At 55.6% G+C, this 22,683-nt stretch overlaps 1 protein-coding gene across 1 annotated transcript; it reads left to right on the top strand.

Annotated features, from left to right (window-relative positions):
* The first annotated feature begins 266 nt into the window (after positions 1 to 266).
* On the top strand, positions 267 to 19,212 carry NGFR (nerve growth factor receptor). Its single transcript, XM_043904243.1, has 6 exons — positions 267 to 464; positions 7,213 to 7,354; positions 10,671 to 11,030; positions 14,637 to 14,889; positions 16,149 to 16,309; positions 16,969 to 19,212. The coding sequence occupies exons 1-6, from the start codon at positions 399 to 401 to the stop codon at positions 17,268 to 17,270; spliced, it is 1,284 nt and encodes a 427-aa protein (XP_043760178.1). The 5' UTR covers positions 267 to 398; the 3' UTR covers positions 17,271 to 19,212.
* The last annotated feature ends 3,471 nt before the right edge of the window (positions 19,213 to 22,683 follow it).

The raw sequence follows: 22,683 nt of genomic DNA, 5'->3' as shown, positions 1-22,683 counted from the left end.
ATGCGCAAGAGAGGGAACCCGAGCCCACAGCATCCGGGACGGACGCGCAGTAACGCGGGTCGGGCGCCGGGTACCAGGTCAGGGGTAAGCTTTGAGGGCGGGGCGCGGAGAAGCGGCAGCGGGGCGCACGGGCGCGGCTCCCTGCACGATGTCCCTTTCCGCCTCTCCTCTTCGGGAGACCGCGGGGAGGGCGGGCGCGGTTCCGGGGGTGGGCGGGCTGGGCGGGGAGAGGGCGGGGCCGCCGCACTAGCTTCTCCTAGCCCCTCCCGCCGGCAGCCAGAGGGAGCCGAGCCTCCGCCAGCTCTGAGGGGCTGGCGCTGGAGCGCTGCGCAGCGCAGCCCTATCGGTCCGCGGAGCGGGCTGAACTGAAAGCCGAGCGCTGCCGCGGGAGGCGGGCGATGGGGTCAGGTGCCGCCGGCCGCGCCATGGACGGGCCGCGCCTGCTGCTGCTGCTGCTCCTGGGGGTGAGTGCTAGCTGGAGGGGAGCTCGCGCTCTTTCCCGGGACCGAAACCTCGATGAGTCCAGGTTTCCCTGAGGAAAAGCAGAAAAGAGCGTTGGGGTCCCAGATGCTGGGGGGGCGGGGTGGATGGCGAGAGAGAAGCTCCGATGCCAGTATCCACGGAGGAGCGTCTCAGGTTCTCCGAGCGAAGAGGCGACCCTGAGATTTAAGGTAAAGATGCGAAGAAGAGAGGCGCACGGAAGCAGGTCCTCGTGTGCCATAGGAGGTGTGTGTGGAGAAGCTGGGAGGGGTCTCTCAGGAGAGAGTCACGGGGCTCTCGGATGCCTGGGTTCTTCGGAAGAGGGCGCTTGAATGCGGGATCTAGAAGCGACTTTCCCTCTGAGCATCTTGATCTCTGGAGAGTCGTGGGACGGAACCCAGGCTAGAGAAGGACGAAGAATGGGACGGGAACTAGAAAAGTGAGGGGCGAGCGCAGTTGGGGTGGGGAACCGGAGACGAGGAGATAAGAACGGTGTAGGAGGAGGATGGAGGGACTGGAGGCAAGGGGACCGGGCATCGGACAATGAAGACCAGCCAGACAATGGGGTGGGGGGAGGGGCGTGGGAGGGAGAGGTTCGGGGAGCGGGGCTCTGTGGAAGGGAGGGAAGTGGGTTAGGCAGGGCAGAAAAGGGACGCTGGTGAGGGAGATGGAGAGAGGGAAGCAAAAGGAGAGAGGACGGAGTAGGGAGAGCAGACCCTGAGTGGTCTGGGCCCCGCCTGTCCGCCGAGAGACAGTGGGACGAGAAGAGAGAGCAGAGACGCAGACTCTTTCCGCATGTGTCCCGCGCTCTTTCTCGCGGGGTAGGGGAATTGTGGTTTGGGGTCCGAGGCTGGGAAAGGAGTGCCCACCTCGCCATGGCGAACCTGCTTCCCCGGTTCCCCAGCGACCTGCGGGCTCCCTCTACGCATTTATTCTCGCTGTTAGAAGCAGAGCTGCGGACTGGCTGGGACGAAGCAGGCGCCGTCTGTAGGGTTCTGGCCGCTGCCACTTCTCGGGGTGCAGAGAGGCGGGACTCGCAAAGTGGGGAAGGTCCAGGCAGTGCGCTGCCGAGGGGGCGCGCCGGCGAGGGCGGCCGGCAGGGGGCGCTGCGGCGCGAAGGCAGAGCGATCGCAGCTACTGGTGCGACCCGGACTGCGCGCTTCACCCGCCACCCGGACCCCCTGTTAAGTCAACCTGCCGCAGCGCCGCCCCGACCGTTCGCTACGTTTCCGCGAACGGCGGAGGGCGGGGGTCGGGGTTCTGCCCGCGCCCCGCCCAGCTTTCGGTGAAAGACTCCCGGCTCGGAACAAGATAGAGGGTCTCAGACATTTCGGCAGAGGACTGCGGGTCTTAGCGTCGAGGTCCGCCCGGTAGATCTGACAGGACATTCAGGACCCGATGTGTGGCCGTGAAGGGAGGGCCCTGGAAGGTTCTGCAATGGAGATGTCCTCACTCTCCCTGCCGTCTTCATCTCCTCTGAGCACTGAGTCCCCAAACCCCCATTTTACAGACAAGGAGACTGAGGCTCTGAGAGTTTTAACCAATTGGTCAAGGAAGGTCCCACAAGCAAGTTGAGCCAGAATCCTAGGGAGACTGCCCCTCATCTGACTGCCAGCTCGGTATCTCCCGTACGTCTTACGGGGCAGCACGGCGTCCCAGCTCCGGAGAAGAGCTGCGCGTCTCGGCGGCGAGCGGGCGGGAATATGGGGGCTCGGATGGGCAGAGACCCATCCCCGAAGCTCAGCACAGGCCCCCGGAGCGGTCCATACCTGTGGCTGCGTCCGGGGATTTGGGAGTGACTGCGGGCACGTCTGCGCACTAACACCGTGGATTATAGAAGCTTTTCAGCCGGGGCCGGGCGGAGGGCGGGGGTCGAGGGGGTGGCCGGGAGCGGCGATTGGGGCAGCCAGTAGTGCGGATTCCGGAGGGGCGAGGGCGTGGGCTCGGGATTTGGGCTGGAGAGTGTCGCCCGAATAGAGAAAAGGCGAGGAAGGAAGGGAGCAGGGGGTGGAGGGCCTGGGGGCTCGGGAAGGTGGACCCGCGCAGAATCTGCCGCCCGCACCCCTGCGGCCCTCACCCCTGCCTCGCCGCGGGGCTGCTGTCTACGGGCTGGCCCTGCGCACCGCAGCGGTCCGAGTTTCTTCCTGGGCCGCGGCAAGAGAGTGCTGAAACCGGAGCGCGTCCCGGCGGGTCGACTGGCGGGCCGCGCCGGTAATGGAGGCACTTTGTCATTCAGACGTCTGTAACCGGAGCCGCCGGCTGGCTAATGCGCCTAATAGGGATGCAACTAGGACAGCAAATGCGAGGACAGGAGCGGGCGGGGGAGGAGACCCCGGGAGGGAAGGGGTCCCCGCCCCGCTGTACCCGCCGGGTCGCGTTCACGCGCCTCGATTCTTCCCTGGGGTGCGAGGCTCGGAGGCGGGAATAATAAAATTGGTTGAGTGCCTACCGTGTGCCACGCACTGCCCTGGGTAATTTCTCTTGTGTTATTTAATCGGTATAAGGTCCCAGCAGAGCAAATCTAGTTATTCCCATTTTACAGTTGAGAAAGCTGAACCTCTCAGGAAGGAAACTAGGTTCCCCCAGTTAGTGTGTGGTGGCACCCTTGTTGGAACCCAGGATTCCTGGCTTGGAGTTCACTCTTTCCTCCTTATGCCAGGCACACTCCCCTGCCCAGCCTTCCAGATCACGGAAGGACACGTGGCCCTGAATCACCACTAGACCTGGAGATTAGACTCTGTCCTATGCCCTTGGCACCGCAGATTTGTAACTGAGCCCCTTCACCGACCCCCCTCCCCCGACTCAGAGCCCTGCTCCCTTTCAAAGTCTTCCTGCAGCATCCTCCTCAGTAATTAGATCTTGTTTCCCCCTCAAACTCCACCCCTGTTTCAAGGGATGAGGGGGGGGGGGGCATGTGCCAGCGCCTCCTCAGAGTTTGCATTGGTCTCAAAAGAGCCTTCCCATATTTGAAAACTCTCCAACCCCTTCACCCAGCCAATGGCTCCATTCGCCTAAGGAACCCTTTGCTGAAGCTATTATGAATAGTTAGGACTCATCACACTGAAGCCTTCCTATAGTTTCAAATTCTTTCAACTATTTTGGCGTGTTTTCTGTTTTGTCCAGTTTTTTTTTAATTAATTATTAAAAAGTCAGTTCACCTAACGGTATTTCCACCTTAGTTTCTTGAAAGCCAGGACATGGCAAAAAAAGATTTGCAAACATTCTCGAAAATGGAATGAGTAAATATAATAAACGTAAATTTCAAGCAAGTGTGTCTATCATTTTGGTAAATTGCTCATTTCGGAACAATTAGCCTGAGTCCTAGTGACCCCCCACCCCACTTCTCAGGATTGCCCGGCCTTGGACCAATAGTTGGTGTAGTCAGGTTAGTGCTTCCCAGGCACTTCGGGGCATGACTTCTGAGGGCCTCAGTTTCCACGTCTGTCCCTCAAGCCTTCCTCCTCGGCTTCTGGAACAGCTGTTTGAGGTGATATTGCCTCTCCCTCATGGCACTGTGACTCCTGCCAAGAATCAGGGACCCTGTCTCATTGGAAACTCTTAGTTTAGTGCCCAGTAAATATTTGAGTTAGTTAACTTTAAACAGAGCAGTTCTCCAGCCTCCTTTGGCCTGCATACCCTCTTCAGACTCCTCTTGGTGGGTAAATCTCTCTCCATTTCTATCCTGCCCCCTACTCTGAGATGGTTTCCCCTGTTTGGGGATGGCTCAGTTCTCCTCTCCCACTGCCTACCCCTCAGGCTCAGCAGCTCACTCTCTATAAGATAAAACACTTATTTGGTAACCAACATTTATTGACCTCCTATTATGCACCAGGCAGAGTTACATACTTTATTTCATTTAATTTTCAAAGCAAACTTGGACAGTAGATATCACCAATCCAGTGTTTTAGGGGGGAAAATTGAGGCTTAGAGAGATTGAGAATTGACCCAAAGTAGCATACTATTAAGTAGCAGATATGGAATGTTTTGAAATAGAAAACAAAACAAGCTTAGGAAACACATGGTTACTAATTATGTGGCCTGGATTCCAAACGGAAGGCTTTGGAGAAGAGAGAGGACCACAGGCTGCCGCAGGGAAAGAGGCTTCCAAAAGAGGGGCTTGCATGAGGCTGCCCCTCCGCCCACGAATGCCATAGACAGACCCCCTCAGCTATCTGGAACCCAGGTCTGTAGCAGCCTCAACTAACTGGAACACAGCCAAAAGCCACAAAAGACCTTGGAAAAGAGAAAAGAGAGGTCCCAAAGTGAATAAACACCATACTCATTTATTTACTGCCTCCAGCAACCCTGAGAGGCAGAAACTGTCATGGTTACCTAATGACAAAGAAACTAAGGCACAGAGAAATTCAAAACCTGTCCCAGGTCACCCAACTTGTAAGCCATGAGCCAGTAATCAAAGCAGTGAAGGCAGCGGAGGAGGAAGGCAGCTGTTTTACTCTTGAGTATTGCCCTCTTCTAGTTCAGATCCTGCTTACACTCGATTTATATACCTTCTTCCCAGGGCTAGTTACATATTTTCTAAAGATTCACTTTGTTGTTGTTTAGTCACTAAGTCGTGTCCAGCTCTTTTGCTATCCCATGGACTGTAGCCATCTTACCTGAAGCTGGCCAGGCTCCTCTGTCCATAGGAATTCCCAGGCAAGAATACTGGAGTGGGTTAACATTTCCTTCTCCATATCTTCCTGATCCAAGAATTGAACCCACGTTTCCTGCACTGGCAGGAACTCAAAGAGACGAAAGTGTGTTACCTTGGGATAAAGAGCACAGGGCTTCACTGCATTGCATCCTGGAATACTTGCTGATGTAAATATTGAGTCCCTGAGTCATGGGGAAACCGTGAAGGCGTGATCCAGAGGAGGAGGAAGGTGCAGCCTCCATGGTTAAAATGAGAAACATTAGGTGAGAACAGCAAAGCCATGACTTTCCGGAAACTCAGCTATCCAGAAAGTCAGTCTCTGGAGTGCTAGTTAATTGAGGCCGTATAATATTATGTTCTTAAATATTCCATAAATATACATGTTGGGTCCCTAATATGTGCCAGGTACCATCACAGGCACTGAGGCCACCACAGTCCCTGGCCTCAGGGAGCTGACAGTCCACTGGGGGACTCTGTAGAGTGTCAGAGCAGACAGGCGTGAACAGGGAGGACATGTGACAAGGCAGCTCTACCTGACGAAGCAAGAGACTGGGGCCACAGGACCAGTTCCCTGATGAAGTGCCATTTAAGCAGAATACTGAAGGATGAAAAGAAATCTATACAGACCCTTCTGGAATCTTGCTCACCTCCTGGGGGAAAGCCTGCATCTGGGACTGCCCCCTCCCCGGGCCACGGCTTCTGGTCTGCAGATGTTCCCAGCACTGTGTTCCTGCCACCTGGGGAGTGGACGGTGGCAACACCCAAGCTTCCCCTCCTGTGCTGCCTGTACCCTCCCACCAGTCTCTTGAGGACCCTAGGCTGCCTCCTAGACTGATCCAACCTGTCTATGCCCCCTGCCTCCACTGAACCCTAGTGAGACCTCAGGACAATTGAAAGGACTGAAGGGAAAGGAGTATTGGGAGCCATTGTGGGCAATTTAGAAGCAAGGAATGCCCAAATGACCCTTAAGGCTCCTCTCTAGTCCCATGATCCAAGAGCCCATACTTCCTCTGAGCATCAAATGGGAACTGCATGGTCTGGAGCCAGGGAAACAGGCTGTGGAGTTTTATTAGACGTTAAGACTTTTTTCAAGGAAAAGAAATATAAAGCAATCTGCCAGCAGCCCCTCCCTCTAGGGAATCCGGTGCTAAATCATTCCATCCATGAGCAAAGATGCCTCGGCAGCAAGAATCTGATTCCCCTTTCCGCTGTTTCCAGTGCTGTTCCCACTGACTGTATGGGGGCAGGGAGAAAAGGGCTGGTGGCTGGAAATCAGCCCTGAGGGAGCAGGGCTGCTGGGTGGTGAGAGCAGCCACTTTCTCATCATTGGTAACAGGCGTCCTTTTCCCCCCGCCTTGGCACCAGAGTCCTGATGATTGGCTGTTCATTTGCTTTGGCCCTGAGCTGTCTCCCTCTCTTAGCTGTCCAGAGAGATGAAAACTCAAAAGGAAATGCAGAGCAGGTCAGAACTCCCAGAGTGGAGTCAGGATTTGAACCCAAGGTCCCATCCCTCTGCCTTCTGTTCTTGGGCACAGACACCTCCCATTTGATCCTTAATGTATGGAATGGTAGGATTCAGGACCGAGAGTAGAGCTCTGCTAGCCTTTCTTAGAAAAAGACTCCCTTCAGGATAGACGCATCCCTGCAGGTGTGCAGCTTAGCAAGTGGCGTTTGGGCTAGATTTCAGCTTCAAGTTGCCCCCTTGGCTGGGAGCCCTGAGCCAGCTGCAACTTGTCTGCTGGTTCCTGACCGCTGCCCAAAGGCCCTCTGCTGATCCTCAGGTTACCTTCCCCACATGCTGTATCCTTGGGATTCCAGGAGTTACTGTAACCCCAAGGTGAACTTTGCAGAAGGTCAGCATCCGAGGCTCTGATCTCACAGCCCAGCAGCCTGCAGGGCTGTGCTGTCCCCTTGCCTTTCTTCCCTGTCAGCTTTCAAGTGCCAAATGCCTCCCTGGTGAGCTCATCCCAGGCCAGGTGGTTCCAATAGAAGGCTTTAGGAAGGGGTGTTTGCTCCCTCAGAATACATCCTGTCCCCTTTCTCTTGCCAATCTGACCTTCTGATCTTCCCCCACCCAGGTGTCCCTTGGAGGTGCCAAGGAGGCATGCCCCACGGACCTGTACACCCACAGCGGAGAGTGCTGCAAAGCCTGCAACCTGGGTGAGGGCGTGGCCCAGCCTTGCGGAGCCAACCAGACCGTGTGTGAACCCTGCCTAGACAGTAAGTAGAAAGTGTCCGGTGGGGGAAGGAGAGAAGAATGGAAGGGAGGGCAAGGGGACTGGCAGGCATGCCCAGTAGAGGCCTTACAAGCACTCTGGGTCCTAGCAGGAACTCCGGCCCACCACCGCATGGGTGCCAGAAGTGAGTCTGACCCAGCATAGGAGACAGAGAGGGGCAGCTCAGAATGGATGAGGGAAGTATACAGAGGGAGAAGAGGGGCATGATAGGGGATCCCCAGGAGGTGCCCGTTCCCAGCCCCCAAGTAGAGAGGCCTAGTAGAAGAGTGTGGCTAGGTGGGAGGAGTAGCTGATGCTAAGATCAGCTAAAAATATCATCTGCGCTGCAAAATCAATGGCTGCCACTTACCCTCAGCGCATTTGGGGGAGGGGAAGAGGATCAAATCCTAGCTACCCTGGAGACTGACCTTGGGGGATCCTGGGAGGGTGTCGCTACCACCCCCCATCAGCCCCCAGCAGCTCCCACTATCCCCCCCTCCCCCCGCCACTGCTCCCCAGGGCAACTGTACTCCAGTTCTGACAGGAAAGAGTTTTCCCCAGGCAACAGGGATGGGGGTTGGAGTATTACAAGGATGTCCTTACTGAGGAGTGATGTTGGGTGCAACAGCGGGGAGGGGCACTGTGGCCATTCCTACCTGGGATTTCCTTGAGGAGGGGAGAGAACCCCATCTTCCAGAGGTTCTGGATGAGGTGGTGGGTCTGTGATCTGAAATTCTGTGCCCTTGTCTCATCTCTGATGCATGTCTCATCTCTGATGGATGCGCCCCCCTCACCAGTTGCTTTCAGGCCATGAACCCTTTTCCTGACTCTGGAAACCTTTCCTCTTGACAGTTAGGTCCTGCCTTCTACCTGGCACTCAGTGCCCATCTGGGGGGCCAGTGGGAACTCTACTCAGATTGTTCTTTAATCATGTTGGGAAACCAGGGTATAGGAACTGGGAACTCTGACTCCGCCTGTCTTACCTTGGGTGTCTTGCCACCGCCACCACCACCATCACGACCTCCAGGTACCACTCTGCACACAGCATATCTATGTTTCAGGCAACCCCAACTCCTTGGTGTCCCACACACAGTTTTCCTATTTCTGTGCTTGTGGATCCTGTAACTCCATCCCCCAGCAGAGGGATGCCAGGTAGGGAAGGCTAGACATCCCTTTGCTACCTTGCCATCTGGGTACCTTCCCTGGCCCTGGCCTAACAGGGTTTCCATCCCAGGGCAGGGCTAGCCAATCACAGCTGCCCTGGAATCTCCCATGCTGTCCTCTCATTTCTTACCCAGGACCTCTTCTCTTTGGACCCTAAGTCTCCCAGGATGGGACCCTAATCCTTTTGTCAAAGCAAGGGCTGGGATACAGGAGGCTGAGAGAGGGCATCTTCAGGGAAGGGGAGCAGAGAGGCAGCTCAGAAATCCCACTTCCTCCCTCCACTCCCCTCCCTTCCTCTTCTCTCACATTTCCCCGCCCACCCCCTCCCCCCCCAGCTGTGTTAACAGGCTGCCTTTAAAAGTCTACTTTATGGGATGGAGACCCCAGCGGACTTTCCCTCTATCCTCAAAACGTTTCCACAAGGAAACCCATTAAGCTCCTGCCTTCATTCTCTGCCAAAAAAGACCACATTTTTCCCGCCCCCTAAAACCCTCTCCTAGGAGTTCGCAGCTAATTTTCTGTATTTTCCCATGAGCAGGGCCCTCTCCTTCCCCTCCCGTGTGACTAGACTCACCCCGCTGCCACATGCCAACTAGATAGGAGCTTCTTGTATAAATTGGACATCTTGCCTTTGCTGTTTATGTTTGGAAGTCCTTTCTGTTTGACTGTATCCCTGCTACTGAATTTATCATTGCCCACCCCAGGGGCCCAACTGTTACAGGATCCCTGCTGTGTGTCAAGTGCTTTATGGTGGAATTTCACTTATTCCTCACCACAACCCTGTGAACAGAAACATTATTCCCAGTTTTACAGAGAAAGAAAAAAGCTCAGAGAGGTTAAGTAAGACACCCAGAGTCACACAGCTAATAAAGTGATGGAAGCAGGTTTTGAATCCAGATCTGCTTGATGCCTAGGAAGAGAAACACAGGAGTTGCTCTGCCAGAAGTGACTTGAAACTGAAGGCTCTCTTCAGGCCCATCTCTATCTTTTCTTCTCTCCATCCACCCCCCAACTCCCAACTGCTGCCCCTTTCACTTCTCTCTGCTTTTTTCCCTCTTTGCTTTTCCAGCCCTAATCCCAGCCTCCAAGATAATGACCCTGTGCTCCATCTTGTCTCTGGATGCTGTTGGAGAAGGTTAAGATAGGACCCCCACAGCAAGCCCCAATTTCCCTCCATTGGCATCCTAATCTGCTAACCTCTACTGCCACATTCTGAGCTATCCTCTTTCCCCAGTTCTCAGATCCTAAATATGTGTTCTTCCTGCCCTTGGAGCAAGGATACATTCTCTTGGATTCAGTTTGGCATGGAGTTCTCCACCCTGGGCTAGAAAGGGTAAAGAAGATATGGCTCTGTGCCTACCCACTCTTTGCACGAGGCAGAAAGGACCCTGGCATCCGTCCCCTTACTCAAGCGCATGAGTCAAGAGTAAGCTTGGAAATTTTTCCTCCATGCCCTTTGACTCATGCTCCAGAATAAGGGGAGGGATGCCAGGGTCCTCTCTGTCTCGTGCAAAGAGGGACCACACACACAAGTCCTTTATTCCTTCTAGCTTCAACCCCTCCTGCTGTGCCTTTCTTACCAGGAGTCCCATCCCCACCCTCTGGAGCCAAGCCCTTCAGCAGCGTGGGGCAGCGCCATGGGTGGGAGATTTTGTCATCTAACCCTAGTCACTCCCATCCAGGCCACACCTGAGCCGCTGCCTGTGCGGATAGAAATGAAGGGCAGCGGAGGCTCTCTTGGAAGGCTGGCCATGCCTGGGCTGGGTTCACAGCTCAACTCTGGCCTGGGGGAAGGGCTGGGTGGGAACCACGCTCAGATTATTCCTTAATCATGCTGGGAACTCTCTGAGAGAATCTGGAGAGAATCTGCCAAGAAATTTACCGGCACCAGCTGCGTTACCCCCTGAGACTTCAGGGCCAGAGTTTCCGGGGCCGGAGCATGGGGCTCCTGGCTCCCTTTCTCCTTCCCAGCTTTCCCACACCCAGAATCAGGGATGGGAGGAAGAAGAGGGGAGTCCATGAGGGGACGAGGTGGGCCGAGGGGCTCCGGGGATGGGGCTGGGAGGGCCTCCAGCGTCCCAAGTGCCCCGAGGGCAGGAGACTAAAATCGGGGTGCGGCTCCCCCACCCCCATGCCGCCCATCCCTCTGTCCTCAGGCGTGACCTTCTCGGACGTGGTGAGCGCCACGGAGCCGTGTAAGCCGTGCACGGAGTGCGTGGGGCTGCAGAGCATGTCGGCGCCCTGCGTGGAGGCCGACGACGCCGTGTGCCGCTGCGCCTACGGCTACTACCAGGACGAGACGACCGGCCGCTGCGAGGCGTGCCGAGTGTGCGAGGCGGGCTCGGGGCTCGTGTTCTCCTGCCAGGACAAGCAGAACACCGTGTGCGAGGAGTGCCCCGACGGCACGTACTCCGACGAGGCCAACCACGTGGACCCCTGCCTGCCCTGCACGGTGTGTGAGGACACGGAACGCCAGCTGCGGGAGTGCACGCGCTGGGCCGACGCCGAGTGCGAGGGTGAGGGGCCGGGGCTGCAGGGCTGGGGAGGGCGCGAGGGGCTGCGAGCTCGCAGGGCCGGCTGGGAGGCCCCGACCCTGGCCGGCAGGTTCTGCAAGGGTCCGGCCGTGGCTTGCAGCGGCAGCCCCCCATGGCCTCGAGCCAGCAAACACTCTCCTGATCTTTCCCACCAAAGGACCCCATCCACTGTTAGCCCCTCTGGGCGAAGTGTTTGGAAAGCCAGCCTTGTCCTCCCAGGCCACACTCGGTTCCCGCGCTTTGGTAACCTGTGGCTGCCGGCTCGGGACTGGGTGGGTGGCAGATGAGCGGCAGACAGGGGGCCTCCGTGGCCGGAGCACAGATGGTGCATGTTTGAGCCTGAGGTAGACTCTCTGAACTGGAGAAGGGGCCTGAGGACCCTCTGGAACTGGGACCCTTTGGCTCTGAGACCCATTGTGGCTCTGAGACCTGGGATAGAGTCCGCCACCCTGTCACTTACCGAGTGACATCAAGAAGGTCACTTTGGTTTCTGGACCTCGGTTTCCTACTGGTCACAAGGTTTCCAGGTTAAGGATGGGGGCTGGTTCACTTCAACTTGCTGGGGAGGGGTCAGTAGTCACTGTTACGTTTAGCCAAGGATGAAGTGGGACCCAGGGAACACTAAGGAGATCGTGAGAACAGGGGCTTTGGGACAGAGAAGGCAGAGGAAGCAGCAGGCCTGGGGTTTGGGAGCCTGAGGATGAGGCAGGTGCATGTGGAGAGCCCTCAGCTCCCTGGGGGGATGGGAGCTGGCTGTGCCCACCTTAGTTGGATGGGCAGTTCCTGGCACGGGAGGAGGAAGCCCTGTGGTAGCCGGGCAGAACTGCTTTGGTCCCCTGGTTGGTGACATCCATCTTGGGGGAGAGGTTGACAGTGCCTTTACTTTCTGTCGCTCTATGACTGGGCACCCATTTAGCTATTTCCCTTTGGGACCTAACCCTCAGGGTGCTCTCACTATGAGCAGGCAACAAGTTCCTCCTTCTGGGAGCCCTGAGTTGGACAGGACAGAGTTGGCCTTTGCCCCAGTCTGCTGAGGGAGATGGTCCCAGCACCCAGTTCCCAGGAGATATCTCCCCTTTGTGCTGGGGGCAGCACAGCCTCTGCCTTCAATCTGCCCCCAGTCGGGTGGGGGAGGCAGATCCCCTGCTGTAGAGAGCCTCTGCTCTGACACACCCGTGCCGGCCTTCCAAATCCTGTGATCCTCTGGTGCCAGGACCTCAGGGTGGAGAGGGCTGTTAAGCTGGGCTGAGGCCAAGCGTGTGTGTGAAGCTCCCTGCACTGGGATGTGGGGTAGGGGTGGAGGAGTGGGACATGGTAGTTCTGGTGGCAATTGCCCTGGGCCAGGAGACAGGCAAGTAGCCTCAGGCACAGGGCAGAGCAGGGGGAGTTTCAGCAGCCTGCAACGGGCAGCGGGTGGCACACTTCTGTGGGCAAGTTGGGACCGGCTGGTGGGGGGTGGGAGTTAGGGGTGCGGTTAGAGCAAACAAAGGTGCCTGCTGGGAGAAGGGTGGGCTCTGCCTACAGGGGCACTCACAGATTCCTTCCAGATACCGCTCTGCTTGTCCTGGGTTAAATGTCAGCTCCAGGGCAGGGGGGAGCATTTCAGGAAATGGAATTTGATTTGTGGTAGTTTGGCCGCCCCCCTCCCCTCCAGTGCAGGGTATATTCCTTGCATATACATTTCAGGTATCCACATGGTGAGTCACCCACCTTGGGGGCAGAACCTGACCCCCTAGCCCTCAACTAGAGAAATTTGGGTTTAGAAGGAGTAACCCAGTCCTTCTTTCTACTACCCACCCCCAAGTCTGAGAGCTCCTATGCCGGAAACGGCTGTCAGGACCTGCCAGGGGCTTAGTGGGTTGGAATGCTAGAGGACGTGGTCACATCTGGATCTCATCCTCGCCCTCCGTTAGGGGGGCATTCAGGAGACCAGGGGAAAGCGCCCTGGAAGTGCTGTCTTCAGCCTTGTCTGGCTACCACCCTCCCTCAGCTCTTCCCTTCTGCTCCTGAATCTCTGTGATGCCTGATTCACTGGCCTTCCACCTAACTGTGCCTTCAGCCTCTGGGTTTGGGTCACTTGAGCAGAGCTGTACCCTCAGCCTCAGGGCTCAGGTTGCCCCTCCAGCTGGCCCAGTCCCCTATCCAGGCAAGAGAAGACCCTCCCCAAACCAGCGCCTTGTCAGAAGGCAGGGCTGTGTCTCCTCCATTCCCTGCCCCACCTCTTCCATCCCCTCCTTCCCAGGACTGAGATGAGGAAGGGGAGGGATAGGGCAGCAGATGGCAGCCCCCTCGCCAGTGCCAGCCAGATGGATTCCAGAGTCACATCTGGGGACCTTATTCCTCAGAAGGTGCTGAAAATGGGGGCCTTTGAAGCATCTTTGCCTTGAGCCAAGGAGGTCTAGAAAACCAGTGGGCAGCTTCAACTCTAACTTGGGTGGGCAAACTGAGGGCTGAGTGGGGCAGATCTGGGGAGCAAAGTGCCCACGCTTCACCCCAGTGGCGTGTCCTGTCTGCTTTCCCTCCCTGACTCAAGAGTGGGAAGCGAGGATAGATGGGGTAGGCAACTCTGCCCAGACAGGTACCCCCAGGTCGTCCAGAGCCCACAACCCCCGGTACTGCCTTCAGCTGGGTGACAGAATGGAAAATACCACCCACTGCTGCCAGGGAGTGCTCAGTCCCCTACCAGGGAGGCTGGCAGTGCCCAGCTGGTATGAAAAAACCTAAATAGGTGGCAGAGCAGTCTCCCTCCCCTGAGACAGGGCAGTGCCTGGTCTGGGGGCTTGCTCTCCGCCAGCAGTCCTCATTCTTCCCCACTTGGGTTTGGGTTGTCTGACACTGTCTTCTCTGGATGGCAAGATCAGATGGTATGGGGGCTACACAGGGCAGGAAGTAGAGGCTAGCCACTATCCATGGACCGGCTGGAGGGAAGCGAGCCAGCTGTGTACCTCCCCACCCTGCCCGAGCCTAGAGCTAGGACATGAGAGACTGGAAAGAAGGCTGGTGCCAGCTCTCAGAGGGTGGTGCATGGGACAGTACCTCTCTGCCACACCCAACTACTCTTATCCTTCTTTAGGACAGGGGTGACTGGGACCACTAGGACAACCTGGGGCCGGAGAAATTACATTTCGCTAGCCTGATTCCAGCTGGAGGCATCCTAGTGCTCATTTTCTTCTTTGTGTGTTTATCTCCACGTGAGGCTTCTGGGTACCTAGAGTAGGCAGAGTTGAATTCTAGGGTCACAGCTTTCCCTGAGATGGAAAGGAGCTTGAAGACTATCTCTTTTGATATCCCCATTCTGTAGACACGGAAATTGAGGTCCTGAGAGTTGAAGGAACTGGTTCAGAGTCACACAGGAAGTCAGTGACAGAGCTGAAGGGGGCCGAGGGCCGTTGATTCTTAGATCCTTGGTCTTCTCCACCATCGTGATGTCGTATATCCCATCCCAGCCCACACCTGTATGTATAGCCGCTGGGCATACAAGCACCTGAGGCAGGGCTGGCCGGGGCTGGGGTGAAGCTCTGGGGGTCAGAACCTAGGGGAGGGACTCAGGGGGAAGTGGGTCCTCACTCCTGTAGCCTTTTCTCCTAGAGATCCCTGGACGTTGGATTACACGGGCCACACCCCCAGAGGGCTCAGACAGCACAGACCCCAGCACCCAGGAGCCGGAAGTACCTCCAGAGCAGGATCTGGTAACCAGCACTGTGTCAGATGTGGTGACCACGGTGATGGGCAGCTCCCAGCCTGTGGTGACCCGAGGTACCGCCGACAACCTCATCCCTGTCTATTGCTCCATCCTGGCTGCTGTGGTTGTGGGCCTTGTGGCCTACATCGCCTTCAAGAGGTGAGAGGGGGAACCCGAGACAGGGAGCCAGATACTTGGCCTCAGGGAGAGCTTTGCTGTGACCATGACCTGAAAAGGCACACACTCTTTTAACTCAATCCCAAACTAAGCTCATCCTCACTTGCCATCAACTTCACCCTGAAGTCTTTACTTCAAGGTGTGGCAGGTCAGCAGAAGGTAAGGAAGGGGATCATTCCTGTCCTGTCCTGGTGCCAGCACCTCCCCACCCCCATTCTGCTCCCCAGCTGACTCCTCAGCCTCCAACTGCACACACAGCTTCTTTTACCAGCTGTTTGCATCCTCATTCCCTGGACCCCATTTATTCACACAGTTACCTGTGTGTGTGTATCTTTCTTGGCCATGTCACACATGGATATTATGGCACTCATGTCCAGAAATCCAGGATGTGGTGAAGACCTCGAAAGCATTTTAGATGTTTAAATGCATTTTCCATTCTTTAGAAAAAATCATCAAAGAAATAACATGGTTGTTTGGGATAATGCAGAGAAGATCAATGTCTTGTAAAGCAAAAAGTAGTAAAACCTCCTTTTATCTCCCCAAATCCTACCTACCCCTCTCCTCTTTGGAATCTGCTTGGAATGGATCCCTACCAGCCATTATCTATGCATTTATAAACACGTGTATAAAATCTTTTATAGTTATATGTACACACAGATTGGCTTTTTTTTTTTTAACATCAATTTGATCACACTCTACGTCTTCTACAACTTACTTTTTCACTAATTTCCCTTGGGAGAGCTTTCCTCAGAACATACAGATTATCTGATTATTTATGACTGCTCATTCAATAATATGGGTGGAGTATAATTTATTTAACCAGTCTCCTATTGATGGACATTTGGTTTGCTTTTAGTTTTTCCTTATTGCTTATAATAGCAGGGGAAATCCTTACACGTACGCCTGCACACATGTGGAAGTACTTTAGAAGGAAAGATTGGGAAAACTGAAATTGTGGGAAGTCATTTATTTGTGCACCATTCATCCCATGGACATTTACTGAACACCGGCCACATACACCAAGCCCTGGGTGCCGCTGTGCCCTCACGGTGCTTCCAGTGTGGGCCGGGGACAGGTATGTAGAGGAAGGACAGGTGTGTAGAGAGCCTCCCGTGCTGGGCGGGGGTTAGGGACCAGCCCCCACCAGGCCTCTGGTGCTCACACGCCAGAGCACACTCCCTTTAGCCACGTGGCCGTGTGGCTTCTCAGGCTCTGAGACTGGGCCTGTGCTCCGGCTCCAGGTGGAACAGCTGCAAGCAGAACAAGCAAGGAGCCAACAGCCGACCTGTGAACCAGACACCCCCACCAGAGGGAGAAAAGCTGCACAGCGACAGCGGCATCTCTGTGGACAGTCAGAGCCTGCATGACCAGCAGCCCCACACGCAGACTGCCGCAAGCCAGGGTGAGCAGCGGGGCTGGGCGGGGGGTTACTGAGAGAGGGAGAACAGGAGGAACCAGGATGGGACTGCAGAGGGGCTGGCTGCAGGCCTCTGGGTGAAGGATGGAAGAGGCGGGGTGAGAGAGCGGGTAGAAGAGGCCCTTGCCAGTGGAATGACTTGGGAAACAGAAGCTTTGACAAACTGGAGCATCTAGACTCATCAAGCTAATTGTCCCCCAGAGCTAATTACTCCTCAGAGTGGATGCAATTAGCCTCCTGCCCAGGACTTCTGGGGAACAAGTAGTTAATTATGTCCCCTAATTGGTAGCCCATAGCCCAGCTCCAGACACTTTGCTGCAGTTGAGTCTAGGACCAGAAGTCCTGTCTCCTCTGCCTTGATTAATTGCTGGGGGGCGGGGGCAGGGAAGTTAGGGGCTGGGGATGGTTCTGGAGCTAAGGATGAGGAAGAGACATGAGTCAGCATCCCCCAGGTGCCTGCACTGCCCTGCCCACATCCAGGACTGCATCTTGGGCATCCCTCTGCTTCTAGGCTCTTGGGTCCTCCCCAGACTGAGAGGAGAAATGCCTCAGCCCATCTTGGGTCTTATTCCAGGCCCCTACACCCACTGTGGGAGAAAGGGGATCTAGTGGGTAGTGCCTGACTCCCCCTGGGTTCTTGGCAGCCCTCAAGGGTGATGGAGGCCTCTACAGCAGCCTGCCGCTGGCCAAGCGGGAGGAGGTGGAGAAGCTGCTCAATGGCTCTGCGGGGGACACCTGGCGGCATCTGGCAGGCGAGTTGGGTTACCAGCCTGAGCACATAGACTCCTTCACCCATGAGGCCTGCCCTGCCCGTGCCCTGCTGGCCAGCTGGGCCGCCCAGGACAGCGCCACACTCGACACCCTCCTGGCGGCCCTGCGCCGCATCCAGCGAGCCGACATCGTGGAGAGCCTGTGCAGCGAGTCTACGGCCACGTCCCCCGTGTGAGCCGGCCCGGGAGCCCCTGCCCTGCCCCCACATTCCAACGACTAATGCTCCAGCCAACCCTGCGGGTCAGAGCTGCCCGACTCTGGGCAGGGCCTCAGAGCCCGGGCCCCCGAACCACAGCTCCATCACTGCTCCTGTGTTGTCCCACCGCTTCCAATCATCGCTTCTCCCTCTCCAGCGCCATAAGTGCCCCTGCTGCCTCACCCACCCTCTTTGCCCTGTTGCCATCTCAGGCCCCCTGCTCTCTTCTCGCCCTGCTTCTCGGGGTGCCAGCCCTTCCCACCTTAGCAGGTTGTCATATCTGGGGGGCTGACACCAGGGATGGTGTTGGGGGCATGACAAGGCTCCAGAGACTCAGAAGGAAAGACTGAGGAAGCAGAGCCGTGGACACTACACTGTGAACTTGGGGGACGAGGGAGCACCTTCGTGACCTAAACGTCCCTCAGCCCCCTCTCCTCCTCCCCTCTGGCCTAAGATGAAGAGCCTCAGAGGTTTATCAGAGCTGGTAAGGGGGTTGAAATCTAGTCTATCCCCCTCGTCATATAGGACCGTGAGGCCCAGAGAGAGGTAGTCATTTGCCCAAAGCATCCAGCAACGAAGAAGCCAAAGATGAGCTGTCCCCTCACCCTGAATGAGGGGCACAGGCCTCAGGCTTGCTGGAGAGGACCAGGCGACCCTCTGGCAAGTGTCTCAGCCAAGCCCAGTCTGCTCTTCACCATCTCCAGGCCTGTCCAGCCCCTGTGAAGGGCAGATGCTTCACCCAAGGCCTGACCCCCTGGTCTGTCCTGACCCCAGTCAGAGTTGGGGTTTGTGGCAAGGAGTGCGGCTTCCCTCTGCCTGTCCCCTCAGGCAGGTCAGCGTGACATCTGTGGTGTGGCCAGTCTGTAAGTATTTGCCATCCCAGCACAGACCCGGAGCTGACACAGGCAGCATCTTCCCCTGGAGTTAGCCCTGGGGGGTCGGGAACTAAGGACACCCCCCCCAACCTGCAGCACACAGATTCACAGAGACACACACAGGATGAGAAATGTTGCTTCTCTCCAAGAGTTCTCTCTCTTGGGCCAAGGCCGGATCCTTCTGGGGCAGCTGCCAGAGAAGCATCGAAGGGAACTGAACTCTGCTTGCCGTCTTGCCTCACCCCCGGGTTTGGCGGGCCAAGGACGACTGAGGCTTGAGCTGGCGCCTGCCTTCCAAGGGCCTGCACGTGGAGGAATGCTCCCCCCTCCACCCTTTCGCTGCAAGCACGGGTTTGGCTGGGCCCCGGAGGCTGCAGTGAAGAAAAGTGGACCAGTGTGGGAACGCAGCAGGAAGAAACAGAGTGTGACCCGTCGAGGGTCTCTTCTGAGTTTAGATGACCCTTCAAAGGACTGCTTCTTCCCGAGTTTGGTACCAGAAAGGGGCCGTGAGGTCCCTCCTGACCTGTTCTGTTTTGCTTGCTGTTGGAATGAGTGTTGCCCCCCTCTATTTAGCATGAACGAGCCCCGAGCAGGGTGTGCACTGCCAGCCACCCCCTCCCCAGCCCAGGGGTCTCTCACCCCTGTATAAGAGACTGGGGACATTGTACATAGAAGGCACTTCTTTGACCTGAGTCAGTAACGGGAGGAGGAAATTCACCTGCTGACCCCTCACCTGTGAACATGGGGAGTGGGACAGAGTCGGAGGTATTTATTTTCCTCCCCAGCAGCCGGGGAGAGGGTTGGAGGTTGCAAGTATGTTTTAGCATGTGTTTGGTTCTGGGGCCCCTCCTGTCTCCCTTTGGGCTGAGATGGAACCCTTTTGCCCACTCCCTCCCCTGGCTGGGAGCTGTGAGCTCCAGAATCCTTGTCACCCTCCTGGTCACCTGCCCCTTGCATCCTGTGTAATCATTTCTTGGGTCTTCCTGAAACCTACACATAAAACATAAATGATGAACATTAAATAGCAAAGAAAAATTGTACAGAGATTTTCTGGAAACATACGTGGTTTGAGTTGGTATGGGGTTGTGTGTGTGTGGTAGGGACCTGGGTATAATTTTCAACTCAGCGAGTTCCTGTCCTATTCACACACCCCCCACACACACACATAAAGGGGAAGTTTTAACAGAAATCCAGCAAATTCACATGTGTCACCATGGAGTTAAGTGGGATGGAGACGGAGTGGGGGCCTTAGCCACCAGACCTTGGAGAGGGAAAGTGTAAATGGCCATGCAGGAAGCTGGCCAGCTGTGAACTTGACCAGATGTCAGAAGTGAAACTGACCACAGGGGAGCCAGAGGCTTGCTAGGAGGGCCAGGTCACAACCCCACAGCTCCCAGCCACCCACATGAGCTGGGAGGCACCCCTCAGCCCAGTACACAAGCACACACACACAGTCCTGCTCCAGATGGCCTGGCAGAAGCCTGGCTGGCCCAGCCCGAAGTTGGGCAGACCCCTCCCCTGTGGCTCTCCCGGGCAGGTCCCAGCCCCAGCTCCCACCAGCCTGGCTTTGAGCCCTGCCTGATCCAGGAGCTGCAGACTTCCAGGCCCTGGGCCTGTGCCCCTCTCCCAGGCTGGCCAGACAGCTGGTTTGAGCTGCTCAGCTTGCGGTTGCTAGGGAATGCCACGGGAGGCTTGCTTTCCCACAAAGAATAGCAAACAAGCCTTCCTGATCTCGGGATCCTGGGAAGGGCCAACCGGACCCCAGCCAAGAGTTATGTGTGAGGTGGAGGGAGGCGTCTTCCGTCTCCCACCCCCAGCCTGTGAGGGTTGTGAAGAAGGTGGTAGGGAGCGGCAGTGATTTAGAGTCAAAATGAGAAATGATCCTGGGTCTTGGGTAACCCCACTGGTATGGGGGAGACAGACTCTTGAGGGGCCTCCCCTCCAAAGAGGGGAGACAGCCCCAGACTTGAGGATACCTCTAATCTGATGAGGGAGGTACAGTTCCTGTCCTAGAAGAGCCCCCATTCTGATGGGGGAAATGCCTCTGATTTGGTGGGGGAGAGCCAGATGCTGTGTGTGGAAGTAAGGAGATGCAGACCCTTCCACAGTCTTAAGTTCTTGAAGGGGAGGCAGCAGACAGCCCCAGATGGTGTGCAGTGCCATGCTAAGGGCGAGTGGCAGTCCCAGCCCAGACACCCCTCCCAGGGGTTAGGGAAGGTTTGCCAGGAAAGAGACACTGAGGCTAAGCCCTACTGAAGTGGAGTCAACAGGCTGGGGGAGGAGAAATTTCCTGGCAGAGGAATCAGCTCAGCAAAGGCCCTGAAGAGAGAGAACAGAGCACCGAGGGGCCTGGGGAGACTGCTGTGTGGAGCCCAGAGAACAAGTGGGAGGTCAGTGGGGCCAGATAGGACAGGGCTTACAAAGAGACACACCAGAGCAACCTGGACGACATCTTAGAACACTGGGGAGCCACTGCGGGGGATTAAGCAGGGGGACCACAGACAGATTTCCATCTCAGAAAGCACAGCTCTGGTTGCCATGTGGGGCGTTGGGGTGGGACAGGATAGGTGGGCCAGGAGGTGGAAGTGAGAGGTAAAGGAGGAACCACAGGGCTGGCGAGAAGAGGGCATCGTGAAAGCTCCTTATAACACACAGGATGGGGTAGGAGGGGTGGAGGTAACTGACACTGGTCTAGGGCTCCTGGGGACAGTGGGGCAGAGAATCTGAAAGACAGTGCCAGAGATTCACACCACCCACCACCACATCGTGGAGAAACCCTCTTGGTCCTCCTTCAGCCTAACTTTCATCCCTTCTTTAATTCCCCTGCAAGAGCAAAACTGCTTCATTGGTTCCCAATCTTTAATGTTGCCTCAGGGGCTGGGTAAGGCTCCTGCCAACCCCTCAGAGGCTGTGTGAGATTCCTGCCAACCCCTCCAGACTCACTGTCTTGCTCCATCTGTCTTCATCCACACTCTATGCTTCCCCACACCAGCACTCTCAGAGTTCTTCAAGCTTCAAGCCACAGGGCCTTTGCACATGCTATCCATTCTGATTTCAGTCCTGAATATTCATTGGAAGGACTGATGCTGAATTTGAAGCTTCAATACTTTGACCACCTGATGCAAGGAACTGACCCATTGGAAAAGTCAGCTCTTTCCCACCTGATGCTGGGAAAGATTGAAGTCAGGAGGAGAAGCAGATGACAGAGGATGAGATGGTTAGATGGCATCACCAACTTGATGGACATGATTTGAGCAAGCTCTGGGAGTTGGTGATGGACAGGGAAGTCTGGTGTGCTGCAGTCCATGCGGTTGCAAAGAGTTGGACACGACTGAGCAACTGAACTGAACTGACTGATCCTTTCTGTACCATTCTTCCTTTCTCAAGTTACCTCCCAGTTCAGTACTTCCTTGGGGAAAAGCTCTCACCATATTCTGGATACAAATCAGGTTTGTTGAATCCAGGTTCAGAGAACATCAGGTTCCATTCCTTCCCCGCCCGTACTGGTTGTGTCAAGTAGCATGTGGGATCTTAGTTTCCCCCACCAGGGATCAAACCCATGCCCTCTGCTTTGAAAGCATGGAGTTTTAACCACTGGACCACCAGGGGAGTCCCCCCAGCTCCTTCTCTTTAAAATACTTACCTCTCTTTGCATTTAGGCACCCATCTGAGTGATTATTTGATTACTGTAAACTCCAGGAAACCAGCGGCAGGGTCTGGTTTTGCTCACCTTCTAATCCTCCGCACCTTGACTGGCATACAGCTAGCACCCAATAAAATTTTGCTGAATAAATGGATGAATGTGTTCTGAAGCAGCACTGTCTGATAGAAATACAATGCAAGTGACACGATTTTCAATTTTTTAATAGCCACATTGTTGTTCGGTTGCTCCGTCATGTCTGTCTCTTTGTGACCCGTGGGCTGCAGTACACCAGGCTTTTCTGCAGTACGCCACAAGTAAAAAGAAACAGGTGAGATGAGCATAATAATATATTTTATTTAGCCCAATATATCCAGGGTCTTTTCAACATATAATCAATATTTTAAAATTATTAATGATGTGTTTTACTTTTTTCTATTAAGTTCTAAAAATCCAGTGTGCATTTTATTCTCACAGCACATCTCAGTTTGGATTAACCCCTTGTCAAGTGCTCAGTAGCCGCATTTAGCTAGTGGTTGCCACACTGAACAGCTAGCTCTAGTGTCAGACCTCATTCTGAGCCCCCAGGGCGCTCAGAGGGCAGATAGATGCTCCCTGGCTTCCTCCTGGGTCATCGGTCTGTTTGGGCCCGAGGCCTATTGTTCTCTCCTTCCCACCCCTAAGGCTCCTCTCCTCTCCGCTCTTTTCATTCTCTAGGTTATAGGATGAGACCCTTCATCTTTGTCTGCTCATCATGGCCCCTTCTCTTCTGCTAGAGCCTCCCTTCCCTCTTTCATCAGGTACAATGAAGCTGAGATGAGTCTTGGAACAATAGGAGAGGACTCTTAACCCAGTGGGGAGGGGCGTAATGGGGGCC

This window comes from Cervus elaphus, chromosome 5, assembly GCF_910594005.1.
Source record: "Cervus elaphus chromosome 5, mCerEla1.1, whole genome shotgun sequence".
NCBI classification, from domain to species: Eukaryota; Metazoa; Chordata; class Mammalia; order Artiodactyla; family Cervidae; genus Cervus; species Cervus elaphus.
Note: the sequence above shows the minus strand (reverse complement) of the source record. Positions and strands in the feature narration are given on the sequence as shown.